The 14,124-nt window shown below is 45.2% G+C and overlaps 1 protein-coding gene across 5 annotated transcripts in view; it reads right to left on the reverse strand.

The window, feature by feature from the left end:
* ITPR1 (inositol 1,4,5-trisphosphate receptor type 1) overlaps window positions 1–14,124 on the reverse strand; it is a 330,213-nt gene that overhangs the window by 24,011 nt on the left and 292,078 nt on the right. For all 5 annotated transcript variants that reach the window (XM_039240300.1, XM_039240303.1, XM_039240301.1 and 2 more), the window contains 5 exons: window positions 9,591–9,786; window positions 7,899–7,991; window positions 6,625–6,764; window positions 5,834–5,999; window positions 2,495–2,655 (listed from right to left, as the gene is read on the reverse strand). In XM_039240300.1, coding sequence (XP_039096231.1) covers window positions 2,495–2,655; window positions 5,834–5,999; window positions 6,625–6,764; window positions 7,899–7,991; window positions 9,591–9,786 — 756 coding nt within the window. The remainder of the gene's footprint in view (window positions 1–2,494; window positions 2,656–5,833; window positions 6,000–6,624; window positions 6,765–7,898; window positions 7,992–9,590; window positions 9,787–14,124) is intronic.

Consider the following 14,124-nt stretch of genomic DNA (forward strand, 5'->3'; position numbering starts at 1 on the left):
GCTTCCCTGAGCCCTCACTAAGGGCAGGAAATGTCTGGTTCCTCAGCAACTCTGACATTTCAGAGTTAAGAATCTTTTGATGCTACATATTTTTAGGCCTTTTGACAAGAAGTTCTTGTACAATTTATAAGAATGATGTGGATGAGGAAAGCACACTGAACGCTGGGTTTTTCAAAGCATCGCCAAGCAGTGGGCTCTGAGCAGTGGGCTCTGAGCAGGCTGCATGGTGACTTCCGGCCCTTAATCCTCACCAGGTGACGGCTCACAAGGCCCTGTTAAGCCTTTGTGATTGAGACAGAAACCTAAAAGTGCACTGGACTTTTCTGTGACTGTAAAGTAAGGGGATTAACGGAAAACTTTAAAACTGGCCCCTGAAGATTTAAAGACGGGACACTAACACTTTTGGGAGAAGCAAACAAAGTTAGGGAGAAAAAGGATGTGTGACAGAGGTAAAAACTAGAGGTCCTCTCCCCTCTGTGTTACAGGACTTAATGCAAATGAAGCTACTTCTGTGTGTGTGCAGATGGGTCTGTCAGCATCTTGCTGACAGAATGTCTTCATCTGGCAATGTCAACAACTGGAGGAAAAGAAAGGCGCTGAGAACTTTTCAGTTAATGTGTCCTGACCCGGGAGACCTAATGGAAAGTCTGCACTGGCCACCATCGGAATTCCTAATCTTAAAGACTGACCCTGCACCCAGCCGGCCCAGTGCCGTCGGCCGTCTCCTAGTCTGCCGTCTAATGTGGCTGTGGCCCAGTCCCCGACCCTGCGCATGCACCCTGGTTGGCTTCTTCTGAGCTCTTTCTGGCCAAGCTACCTAACCCCGAGCCTGGCTTTCATCTGTAAGAATATTTATCAACCACATTCTGGAACTTGTGTCTTTTTCTCCTTCCTCTGTGTTCATTTTTTTCTCTTCCCCTCTGCTATGTATGACTCTGTCTCAAAACCCCTTTAAAAGTCATCTCCGCTGTCAAACCTCATCTGTTTCTCTTGCAGAGAACCTCCAAGTTCTCTCGGATTGGTTCCCCACTTAAGGTAATTTTCATTACAAACACAGTAAAAGATGTGAAAGAGCTTTACAAGCCATAAAGTGCTAAATACTTACAGAATATAAGGAATACCCATCCTCAGTACTCACAGCACCAGTTTAGAGCATCATTTCTTAAATCTGCATCTGTTATGTCTCTTCGGTTAGATTCTTACTACTCCAAGCACAATCCACCAACCAGCAGCCTGGGCCTCCCCTGGAAGCTTGCGGAAGCGCCCCACCCCAAGTCCAGACACTGCCTGCTAGATCAGAGTCAAAACTCCAGACTGTCTCCAGATGGTTTAGGTGTGTACTGAAGTTCTAGAAGCATGGGATTAGACTTCAAGGACCTCAAGGGTACAGATGGCACAGTGTCCCCAGAAAGCCCCCCAGAACCTGCAGAGTCCTCTGACCTGGTGTCAAATGGGGGTTCAAGAATATTACCATGTGACTGCTGACCTGCCAGCAATAAATGTGCAAGCCTGGCTGCATCGACTGCATACGGTGATATTTATGTGAACAGACATCACCTGAGATTTCTTTAGATAAAAAGCTTTAAAATCACATCTGCATAAAAAACACAGAAGGGTTCATTTAGGATAACTCATTATCAGGCTGAGTGCTTAAGTCCTTGGCAACTGGAAGGAGAGTCAATGAACTGTGTCGTCTTTCTTCAGAGCTAACGGCTCCCTCTCCCCCAAATGAGCTAGTGAAAAATCACAACGGCTCCCCAGACTTCACAGTTCATACCTCCTTACTTTACTGAGACCCCCGAACGTTTTAACAAAGTTCAGAAACCACAGGTATGAAAGGACAGCTGGCCCAGGACTCCCCTGGCACACATTTTGTGCCTCCACAAAGCCCTGACAGAGAAGAGCACTCCGGAAACCCGCAGCAGCTTCCCTTCCTCCCAGGACTTGGCCGTCACGCTCCCCAACAGCAGCAAGATTAATTTGGGACTCCAATTCCTCTGTCATACGATCCCTTTATGATGATTAGCAAAGTATCTCCCAGAAAGACTAGGCCAAGGCCAAACAAACAAACCATGCTGAATTACATCGACCGATCATTTTTAAAAGCGATCTCTTAGGACCAGGTCTTATTTAAAGAGAAACAAGAAAAGCATCTCTAATGAGGAAAAGAGGCTGAGTACACAGAGATGGGAAATCAGGGTATGGAGTTAGATCTGGGTGAAAACCCCAGCTAGGCAGCTGTGTGCGAACCTCTTAGAGCCTCACCGTTTCCTCCTTTAAAATGGGGATGATACCACCTGTCTGGTGCTTCTGAAGTTCACTTGAGAGGACCCACAAAGTTCTAGAGTTTAATACCTCAACTGTGGTAAGAGCTCCGTAAACGTGAGATGTTGCTTTTCTGGGGTGTGACCTGCCCGCTGGCTCCCAGCACTGGGCCGCCAGCCGCGAGGACAGACCTGCTGGCCGGCCCCTGCGCGAGGGGCTTCCTGCTCACCTTGATCATTTCTGCCACGTAGCTCTCGGGCCCTGTGTACTCCGTAGAGTCCTTCACCTTCACCAACACGATGAAGCACAGATAGTGCCACATGTTGTGTTCTTCCTTGATGTGCTCTTCAAAGGTGACAGTCTTGTTGTCAAACTTGTCTCTTTCCAAGCCTAAGGAGAGACAGAGAGCCCCCAGCCCCAAGTGAGCGGCCATGGTTTAGGAAAATCCGTGAGAGAGCTGTCCAGAGAGGAGGCTGTGGTTCCAGCTCCCATCTTTGTCAAGAGTTGGGTTCTGTTGGCCTTCTACATGCATTCCCTTTTACGTCACAGCAGGAAGACACAGGATGTGAGAGAGATGGACTTGGGCCTGAGTCCCACCTCTGCCCCTTACCAGTCACTGTTTAGTCTCCACGTGCCTCAGTTGCCTCGTCAGGGACCAGGGGACTGCTATCTGCATTCCAGGAGTGCTCGGGCTTATATGAGCACAGGTGTGACTTGCTCACGCAAGCAACCAGTGAATGTGCGGTCCCTTCTCCCAGGGAGATGCCAAAATGTACACTTGTTAAAAGGTTTTGGAAGAGACAGAATGAGGACAAAAAGAACCTTAAGCACATCTTGAACTCTGGCTGTTAAGTTTACGCTTTGCAGAGGTCTGGGTGAGCAACTGTGAGACTAGTTTCTGTGTATTCTTGGATCGGTCAAAGAGATACATGGTGTATCATGGGAGCCAGATTTCTCACTATCAAAGAAGGGAGCACAAATATGAAAAGGGAGAAAGATGAACACCGTAATGCTCAGTTGGAATTAGAGCTATGAGTATGAACGTTGACTTGGAATTAGAGCTATGGGTATGAACGCATCCTTTTTCATATGTATATATAAAGGGATACAGAAGTGTGTGGATACATATGTATGTGTACACAGGCACCCAGGTGTTTGCATATACATGTGTGCTCCTGATCCGCAACCTAATCACCCCACCAGCAGTGGCACCGCAGCAGAAATGAGCACTCCTGGTCCCCAGATCTTTGCTTCTAAATACTATTCTCCACTAAAAAGAACCAGGACTTTTTGGAGAAATAGGTGATACCGGGGCTGGGTCAGGGCAGTACAAGTTAAGCTTGAACTGGAACGGCTCATGTCACTAAAAAAGTAAGGAGTACATACAAAATTATGGTGCCAATGACAGACCAGAAACCAGACTGAAGGGCCTCTCACTGGACAAATCTGGGGCAATCTGAGTATTAAAACAAATAATGACCCTGAAGGATTATAATCCATTGGATTAAATAAACATACAGGAAGGGCGCCTGGGTGGCTTAGTCGGTTAAGCGTCCGACTTTCGCTTAGGTCATGATCTCGCGGTTCGTGGGTTCGAGCCCCGCGTCGGGCTCTGTGCTGACTGCCAGCTCAGAGCCTGGAACCTGTTTCAGTCTGTGACTCCCTCTCTCTCTGACCCTCCCCTGCTCACGCTGTCTCTCTCTCTCTGTCTCCTAGAAATAAATTAAAAAAAAAAAGATTAAAAAAATAAATAAATAAAATAAACATACAGGAATCCATGTTGCTACAAATTCAAAAGTACTAACACATATACAGTATATGTACATAATGAGGAGAGAAAGGTATTTCTTAAAGGAATAAGACACTTAACAAATGTAGAAATAATAAAACGAGAAAGCCATCATTGGAGAGCCATTCCTAATAAAAGATTCAGGCAGGAGTCATCCGTGGACATTAAAGCTAGTGCATTAATGTTTACTTTGAGAAAGAGCTGGGGTGTTCAGGTGGTCTCAGAGTATCTCTCCATAAAATGTTTCTTAATTACAAAGAGAAAAGTCCTAACTTGTAGTGGAGAAACTTGGAAATTATCAGCTTAATTTAGTGATCAGAGTTCTTATCACTGGTTATAAGACGAGTGGGCATCTCATGCCTCCTGAAATGATGCACTGCAGAGAAAATCCCACATTTCTTTGATGTTCCTACCAAAAAAATGTATAACCCCAATTCTACCATGAGGAAACATCAGAGAAACCCAAACTGAGAATATTCTATACAGTAAGTGACCAAACTCTTAAAAAATGTCACTGGAAGCTAACGAGCCATGACAACTGAATGCAATGACGTGACCTGGGCTTTCATTTGCTATACAGGACATTTCTGGGATGAAGTGTGAAATCTGAATAGGGTCTGCAGATTGAGTGATAATACAATATCTGTTAATTCCCTAACTTTGATAACTATACTGCCAGTGTGTGTGTGTGTGTGTGTGTAGGTTCTTGTTTATGAAATATATACTGAAATATTGAGGGATAAAGATGCATCATGCCAGCCAATCTAAGCTGTTCAGAAAAACTGTGTGTATGAACAAAGCAAATGTTAAAACATTTAACATCTGGGGAATCTGGTTGAAGAGTATATAGGAATTCTTTGTACTACTCTAATCACTTTTCTATAAGTCTGGACTTATTTCAAAACAAAAGACTTTAAGTAGTTTTAAGGGGGCAAAAAGCAAATATTTAAGTTTTCAAATGGAAAATGCTCATTTTGTGAGCATATGTACCAACAGGAAATTTATATATCCAGTAACTATATTGTGAATAATCCTGAAATGACTACTCAGCTCCCAGATCCCTACATGGTTAGTTTACATTTACATATACTTTTCTGTAGTGATAGTGACCGTTGTCTCTTGGGTACCCCCATACCTCTCTTCTGTCACAGTTTACTACTCATCATCGAGTGCCTACAATGTGCGGGTTCTGTGCTAGCTGTGTTACATAAACTAGCTCTCTTAGCCCCACAATGATGCAGGGCAGTACATATTATTGTACCCATTTCACAGATGAGCAATCCAAGTTCAGAGAACTGAAGTGACTACACCAAGATTACAGGACTACTAAGCAGCAGTAACTTAATCAGAACCCAGGTCTGACTCTTGCACCCAGGCTCTGAACACCTTCACCATACACTCTAAGGGGAATATTCGTACATCTAATGCTGGATACCGTCTGCAGTGAAGACATCCACAGGCTGGAACTGGATCAGAGATCTCCATTCCAGTTACTTTGGTGGGACTAAGAGATGCTTGATGGCCCAGCAAACAGAAGACCGCAGCCACATTCATTTCAAACCATGTGCAGTTCCCATCTCTGCCACCCCAAGTTTTGTTTCTTAAAACAAAGTGGCACTGGCCCTTGCAGGGAATCGACTGGCACTCCAAACACCTCCCAGCAGAACAGAGGCAGAGTCAGGTCCACCCAAGGCCAAGGGCGGAGGCATTAGAGGAGGCAGCAGCACCTCTCCCACAGAGAGCCCGCGCCTCCCTGCTGAGGCTGGCTGCCACACTCACCACAGATAAAGCACGTGGTCTTTAAGATCTCCTCCTTCTTCTGCTTTTCACTTCTCAGGTCAGCAAAGGTGTCAATGATGACCCCGAAAATCAGATTAAGGACGATGATGATGACCATGAAGAAGAACAAGAGGTCATAGATTACTCTGGCAGCAAAGAGGGGCTCCTGGAAAAGAGGTGTCGCAATCAGCAACATGACCCCACCGTCCTTTGGCCCGCAGAGCTCAGGCGGGAAGGAGGAGGACTCGACGTGCCCAACATTCAGGGCTCACCCTCACCCTACCAGTCTGCTCTGTCACAGGTTAAATTGGGCATCAAACTTGAAAAGTCACAACTGTGTCCCTTCTCACGCCCTTTGTCCAGACTGTCAGTTCTGCAAGTATTGTGTGGCATGTGCATGAGAGCAGCTGCCTGGGATCTACGGTGTCTGGGCGATGTGTCCAGGCAGGCCGGACCCAGCCCTGCACAAGCTATTCCAGTACATGGCGTGGGGTGCCGAAGCCACCCCGGCCACACAGCGGGTTTCCCTGCACCAGTAACACTAAGGGCCTGGACGCAGATGAGAAAAGCCTCAACTAGCTGCTTCCGCATGTCTCCTCATCACTACTCAAGCTCTGCCCTGTCTTCGGATTACACGTAAGCTCTCTGTGCCCGGTGCTCCCCACCCCCATCAGCCCTGCCTTCCCCTGGGGATCCAGCTACCCCCGCCCCTCAGCTCCGCCTTCCCCTGGGGATCTAGCTACCTCCCCCACCCTACCCTCTGCTCTGCCTTCCCCTTAGGATCCAGCTACCTCTTTGGATGGCTTCCTGAGCACATCTCCTACTCCGCCCCCGCTCCTCAGCCCGTGACTCAGCACCGTGACAATGCACATCAGAAGAGTCTCACACGTGTGCTCTTTGTCTTGCTCCGTCACTTCTGCAAGGACCAGCTCTATGAACGTGGTGAGAAACAACAGATTTACAGCATGTGGAAAAGACATACCATGATTTTAAGACTGAATAAACAATAAAACTAAGGAATCGCGTGTCAAATACTTTCTTTCAAAAGCAATTCTGTTTTTATCAACAACCCCTGCTAGTTTCTCAAGCCAAATCACAAATGCCCTTCCCTGTTTCAAATCTACAATACTCCCTATCCTTGTCGATTTTAAACCCCAGTCCCAGCTTTGAACAGGCGTTTGACCTTAGATAAGTTGCTTAATACTCTGAGTCATGAGCACCTCATCTCTCAGCTGAGGGTAATCCCACAGGACTCAAGCTCCTCACTGGCTAAATCCAGCAATGTTTTACAGCAGGTCCTCTGGATAAATCACTTTATATTGGACGGTGAACATTCATTCTTAATCATATTTGGAGGAAGAACATGTCTTGCTGCCTACCTTGTTCTTTTCTCCAGTTGCCGTGATAATGGGCTTGCTAAAAACACAGATCAACCCTGGCTTTCAACAACTTCCATTCATCCTTTGGATGTAGTTTAACCTTTTTAGCCTAACATGTAAGATCCTTCGTGATCTGGCCTTTGGATGACCTATCTGGCTTCATTTCTTACTACTCCTCTTCCTCATGATCATTATCTCCCTCAACACGGTATGTTCTACCTCCAAGTCTTTGGACACCTTATTCCCTCTAACTGGAACACCTACCCATCCTCCTTTGTTCAAGATTTTACCATTTTAGTTTAGCTATCACCTCCTTGGTGATACTCTTACTCCAGTATCAGGCTGGATCCTTATTCCTAGCATTTAGCATACTCTCCAGTGAGCAGCGAGGTGCCTGCCTGCCTGCCTCCCCTTCTGCCCTGGTGGATCTTAGAGGACAGCACAGTCCCTGGCAACCAGAGGGCATCCAGGAAATAGTGGCTGAATTAATGAAGCAGATATTTTCTTTCCATGTAGCCTTTTTCCCCCGTTTCATCTCCCTCCTCTCTCCCAGTCTTTCCCCTTTGCTACTGGCCTTTACTTCTCAAGAGTAAATCTGCTTCCATCTGTTTCCAATGTCATGTGCGCCATCTCAGCTGCCAAGGGAGCCTGTCACTAATGTGAGGCCTAAGGCTACACGGTCCTACCTTCTTTGGGTGCAGGAGAGGAGCAGTTCTCCCCAGTCTCCACCCTGCACACGTCAGAGTACAGGAACTCGCTTGCCAAACTCTCGCCGGCTTCTGGGAGAGAGAGGAAATTTTATGATGAACAATCTGGCAGCATATGGTTAAAATGTTTGAAGTCCCCAATTCACGGCTGATTAAACAATTCTTTACATAAATAACACCCTACATTCCTGCATATAAATTCAAGGCAGAGATGTAATTTACACTTTCATTTGGTGATCTGGATGGGAAAGAAGCCAGAAATGTCAATTCCTGTAGGCTTACTAGAAATATCGCACTTAAATAGCACCTCTCCAACTTTAAAGACACACAGCTGAAACTCTTCAATAAATACTACTGAGCGTACAGACTTCAGCAAGATTTACACCAAGTCTGCACAGAAAAGCATCGGCAGGCATGAGCGGAAATCCAAGGTCCAGACCAGTTTAGTTCAGAACCCTAAGATGGTTGGCAGGAAATTTCACTCAGTGTCAACTTGGAAGCTGGAATTACATGCCAAGAAGGCAGCATTTAGAACAAGGCTGCCTGGCTTAGCCGGTGATAATAATTCTACTTTGTTCCTTGGACTCAGGGCCTCTGGCTACCTGATAAAAAATCAATAACATTTCATTTAATGGTATTAAAATATTTTAACTGACACCAAGGAACCCTTGAGTATCACTCACTCAAGTATAGAATCACTTTGTTTCATTCTCAAAACTGTTCTTGCTCCACATAAAAATAATACACGCTGTCAAACATGCATATAGTAAACAAGCCCCAGAGACAGCCACTGCTGGGGGGTGGTATATTTTTCCATATTGTAAAGGACCTATGTGAGCTTTATTTTAAAGGACATATGTGAGCTTTTTAATTTTTAAAAAATATACACAGATCCTGTTATAATTATCATTCTGCAGTTTCCCACCACATCTTTATGGTTGCTTTTCTTTGAAGGTGTATAAAGATGTGCCCTAAGTGCAGGGGCGCCACCCCCGGGGTCTGCATTCTAATGAAACACTCCATGTTTAAACTGCTTCCAGTTTCACAATGGAATCAACATTCTTCTATACACATCATTTCTGCATGCACAGGCAGAACTTTTCCTTTAAGGATCAATTCCTAGAAGTAGATTTATCAAGCCAGAGGGATGCACCCTCCTATCTTTTGAGGTATATGGTCAAACTGTTTTTGAATAAGTCATATTAGTTGAATATATGATTTCACGGAATAAATTAAGTGTAGACTCTGGACACTCCCACTCAAGATTCAATATGCCCTAACACCCTTTGAATAAAATGAGGACTAAGCCCTCTATTCAGAATTCATGCTCCCATGGGGTGCCTGGGTGGGTCAGTCGGTTGGGCGGCCGACTTCGGCTCAGGTCACGATCTCACAGTCTGTGGGTTCGAGCCTCGTGTCAGGCTCTGTGCTGTCGGCTCAGAGCCTGGAGCCTGCTTCGGATTCTGTGATTCCCTCTCTCTCTCTGCCCCTTCCCCACTCAAGCTCTCTCTCTGTCTCAAAAATAAAATAAACATAAAAAAAAAAAGAGAATTCATGCTCTCAGTGCTAGGGAAGATACCTATATTGCTAAAATCATTATTCTCTTTAGTTCACTTACAATTAAGAAATATTCTTTTAACATTAAAAAAAGATGAGAAGACTCAAACTCACCTGGAAGAGCTGTTTCATTGGGCAACCTGTCTACTTCCAAGATAAAATCATCTTTGAAGAAAAGATAGCCCACTATTGAGAACAGGTAAACCAAGATCAAGGCCAGAACCGCTGTCAAGATGATGGACCGTCCATTGCGAGTGACGCTTTTAATGACATTAAGCAGAGTCTCTTCTCTGTATACCAAATCAAAAAGCTTTAAAAACAAAGAAGACGAGGGGATGGTTTTAAGAAGCCTCTACATTAGATGTATGTATGTATGTATGTATGTACATTATGTATTTCATAATGACAACTTGACTTATAGAGAATTTACCCTTTTAAAAACTCAGAAGTATTCTACTATTATCTTAACACTTTATACTTGCCTTGGGAGAATATAAGCATAGGAAAGGAGGGTGGGAAGCAGTTGGAATTTCAAGTGATTTAGAGGTGCTGGGGAAGGAGCAAATACAGGGTGGTACCAGTGAGTTTCAGCGGGCAAGGGCAAGGAGAGTGATGAGCATGCGTTCATGTAGGGAGTACTTAGTGAACTTCCGCTAAGGGCGGGGCATTCTGGAAGCCAGACTGGGCAAGCCCTGGTCCTTGTCCTCCTGAGGTTCAGAGCCTCACGGGGAAGGCCACACCCAACAGGGCAGTGCAGGCAGCGGGGACTCTGGAGTTAAGAGGTGCAAATCTTAGCTCAACCACAGGACATCACAGCAGCGGGCTAGGTCCTTTTTCCTTCCCTCTGAGCCTCCGTTTCCTCATCTACAGACATGAGGACAGAGAGCTGTAGTGAACAAAAGCTACATGATGTATATAATGTGTATGGTACATCCTGTACGGCCAACCTTATGTGCTGAGTGTTTCATGGTAAATGGTAATTATAATTTCCTGATGAAGGGACTGGGCCAAGGTCCCACAGTTCCTGGCAAGGTCACTGGTGGTGGTAATACAAGAGGAAGCTTAAACTTCTCCCATCTCTCTAGGGGAGGATGAGAGACCCCCTGAAGTGCACTGTGGGTTCACAGTCTAAGCTTGCCCTATGCTAAGAGACTTGCTCTGTGCAAGAAGTTGGACTATAGGTGTTTCTAGGTATGGAGGTGCTGATGGCTGGTTTTTTTCAGCTATTTGGCTGAAGGAAGAATACAGAGACAGGGAGGAGAACTCTGTGGGCTAATTCTTGGACCCGAGAGCTAGTTTTGATCTGGCCTCTGTGCTGACATTGATTGGATTTTCTGAAGGTTCTGCCTCTACATGGCTTTGGGGAATGACTGCACAGCTAAGTGAGTCAGGGGACAAGGGTTTGAGTCCTCACTCTACTTTTAATTTGTAGCAAGATGTTGGTCCAGCTCTGTAACCTCTCTGGACCTCAGTTTCCTCATCTGTAAAATCAGCAGACTGAAATAGCTAATCTCTAAGTCCCTTCCAATTTATAGTTTCACATCTGAGTTCATTTTCTGGTCAATTAGCCCTTCTGCTTCCATAACACCAGTCGGTGTCCTGAGACCTGCATGAAGGGCACCAGGTAAAGGAGGGTACTTAAAAGGAAGGAAGCAAGGAAGAGGTGTTTCACCAATTTAAGAGTATAAAAGGCTAATGCTGCTGTTAACGTTGGTTAAATATTTTCCAGCAAGCCACTATGAAGCAGCAAGTGAGAGCAACTTCAGACAATCAAAAAATGACACTTTTGGGAGGGGTGTGCTAAGAATTCTAAGATTATATGGCCACCACGACAAGTGATTTTTTTTTTACTCATCTATACCTTCTGGCTTTGAAACAATGGATATGCATTACTTTATAAAGGAAAAACTATTTTCTAATTAGAAAATTACACGTGTTCAATGGACAAAACTTAGAAAACACAGAAAAGCAAACAGAAGAACAAAAATCACCAGTAACTCCACCAACTATAGACATTGACTCAAGTTCTCTCCTTTTGCCTTTATTACATTAGAAAAAATATAACCTACATAATACACCATAATACTGGCATACAGTCAGCCTCTTTTACCAAGAAATCATGAACATTGTCACGTCAAAAATAATCACCTAGAATATCAGTGCATGGAAAGACCACCGTTTACCTAACCAAAATATTTTACTTTTTAAAAATAGTCAAGATGTTTTCAATTGCATGCCATTAAAAACAACACTGTGATGAACCCTCTGTACTTGCCTCTATACATACTTGTCCAGTTATTTCTTTTTGGAGAACTTCGAGAAAGGGAATTGTCGGGTTAAATGTTCTAACAGACTACACCGCCCCACTGCTTTCCAGAAAGGCTGCACTGGAGAGTCCAGGCTGTCAGAGGACGGTGCCTGCTGAGATGCCCCCACATGAGGCTTGGGCCTGCTCACGCCTCTGAACCTTTCCATACATCACAGGCACAGCTCAGTCTCTCACTGCTGTCTTAATTAGCAGGTCTTTGTTCAGCATTAAGGATGAACATTCTTCCGGGTTTACTGACCATATGGATTTCTTCTGTTTCCTGCCCATCTATGAACTTCACACATTTTTGTCTCAGGGTGTTAATATTTTCTAAGGATTCACCTGGATGCGGGCCTGAGACCAGGTTCCGCCAGTCCAGGGGTCCCACCCTCCCACTGTGCCTTTCTGGCCTGCTGGCGTGGTGCTTCCACAACCCCAGACATGTGGGTTTTCCCTGCCGAGGGTCTGTCTCCCTCTGTCACAGGCTCGCCTTACTTGTGGAGTGATTTGAATGGTTTCAGTATTCTGTCTGTACTTCTCAGTAAACATATTAAAGACCACTTTTGACACCAAAAGTAATAAGTCACTTGAGGTCAGAGACAAGTCGAGGCCCAGAAGCACACACGAGAGGCACGTAGCCACAATCTAGTTTGATGCTAGTACGTTTTCTACAAGGGAACTGAGCTCAGGTGTCCCTGGAAGCTCAGGGTTACATTGCGACATCAGAGTACAGACTGCATTGTGAGATACCAGTTGCACGGAGCAGGTTCAGGGCTGTGCTTCAGAGCTGACTGGGCAGTCGACAGAGCTAAGCTACTATCTGGTCTCTGGCAACTTCCTGGGTGACTTTGGGTAAGTCACCTAACCTCACCAAGCCTCAGTTTCACCATCTGTAATTTGGAGATACTATCTACCTCTGCAGTCGCCGTGACAAACTCTATTAGAACAGCACACAGTGAATGTTCAGTAAATGGTAGTAACGATGACTTTCCAGACCATGAGGCCTGTGAGGGCAGGGAGGATATCAGTCTGGCTTACCACAACATCCCCACATGTGGCGCTGGCGCTGGCACTGGCTGGCATTGCAAATGACCAAAAGGAGAGGACGTGAATGTATGGAGAAGGAAACGAAGCCAATGGGACATAAAATGTAGAATCGCCTGTCTCTTGGGAGAGATCCCTCAGTTGGGAAGGGAGAGATCTGCAACTGAACTCCGCCTCCATGCCCAGGAGGACTGGGGTCTCCCTGACTCAAAAACCACATCCTTATCCAGGGACATCACTGCAGGAGACAAACGGGCTCACAACTATGCACAGGGCTCTCGAGATTTCTGATACAGAGTGACCAAAATAGGCTCCATAATGGCCATCGCAAGTACATCCAGAGACCTCTTTGCCTAAAACCTCAAAGTCTAGCCAGACCTATTTTAAAATGAGGTAAAAGAATCCATTTCCCTCGCCTGCCAACATCTACCACTAATGGAATGAGCTAATCCTGATGACCTGAATGGTGAATTCTTTATGGGGTTTTGGATGGCAGAGGAAGTAAGCGATGACAAAGACTGTAATAATAGCTAGAATTGCGAAGTGTTTCTCGTGTGGTAGTGCTATTCTAAGGCCCTGACGTGCACAGTTGCACATAATCCCCGTGACCGCCATGTGAGGGGGACAGCTTGTTCTCATTTTGTAGGTGGGGAAACTGAGGCACAGAGCAATTAAGCAGCCAGCCCAGAGACCACACGGAGGACACCTCCCAGATCTTTCCTTGCTCTGCTATTTGCAAGTTAAGTCCCTTACTTTGAGTCAACACTTAGGCTTTGATCATTTTTTAACCTCACTAACATTTTAATACTTCTAGTCCCTTTATGGATGGTTTTGCTGGGGGATAGGTCAATTTTATGCTTCCTGTCACTTGATGTAGGTACAGGCAAAGGTTTCTTATCTAAAACGCTACCGGTCTAGATTCCCTCTAATAACAGGAGAATAAGTAGATATTTGGTCTATAATTTAAAAACCTGCTCAGGAGGAAGGTGATAGAAACAACTCATTTTATGGAGTATCAAGACATTAATCCCTTGGCTCAGACTGGAACAAAATCACTTCCAGTGAAAAGGTCTCCTGGACCAATAAATCTACTGAGGTCATTGTCATGAATCTAGGGACTTAGAAAACAGTTCCTACTCTTATTCCATCACTACATGTTCTCTCTGGGAAGTGGGTCCCCTGAGAACTATCAGAAGATGACGGTCTCAACATTCTCCTCAATAAGTGCTGGCTGAGTCCAAGAAAGCAAGGCAAACATAGATGCACGTGGAGGAAACATCCCCTGATCCAGACTCT

The sequence above is a fragment of the Hyaena hyaena genome, unplaced genomic scaffold (assembly GCF_003009895.1).
Source record: "Hyaena hyaena isolate Hyena2069 unplaced genomic scaffold, ASM300989v1 scaffold_172, whole genome shotgun sequence".
Taxonomy (NCBI): domain Eukaryota; kingdom Metazoa; phylum Chordata; class Mammalia; order Carnivora; family Hyaenidae; genus Hyaena; species Hyaena hyaena.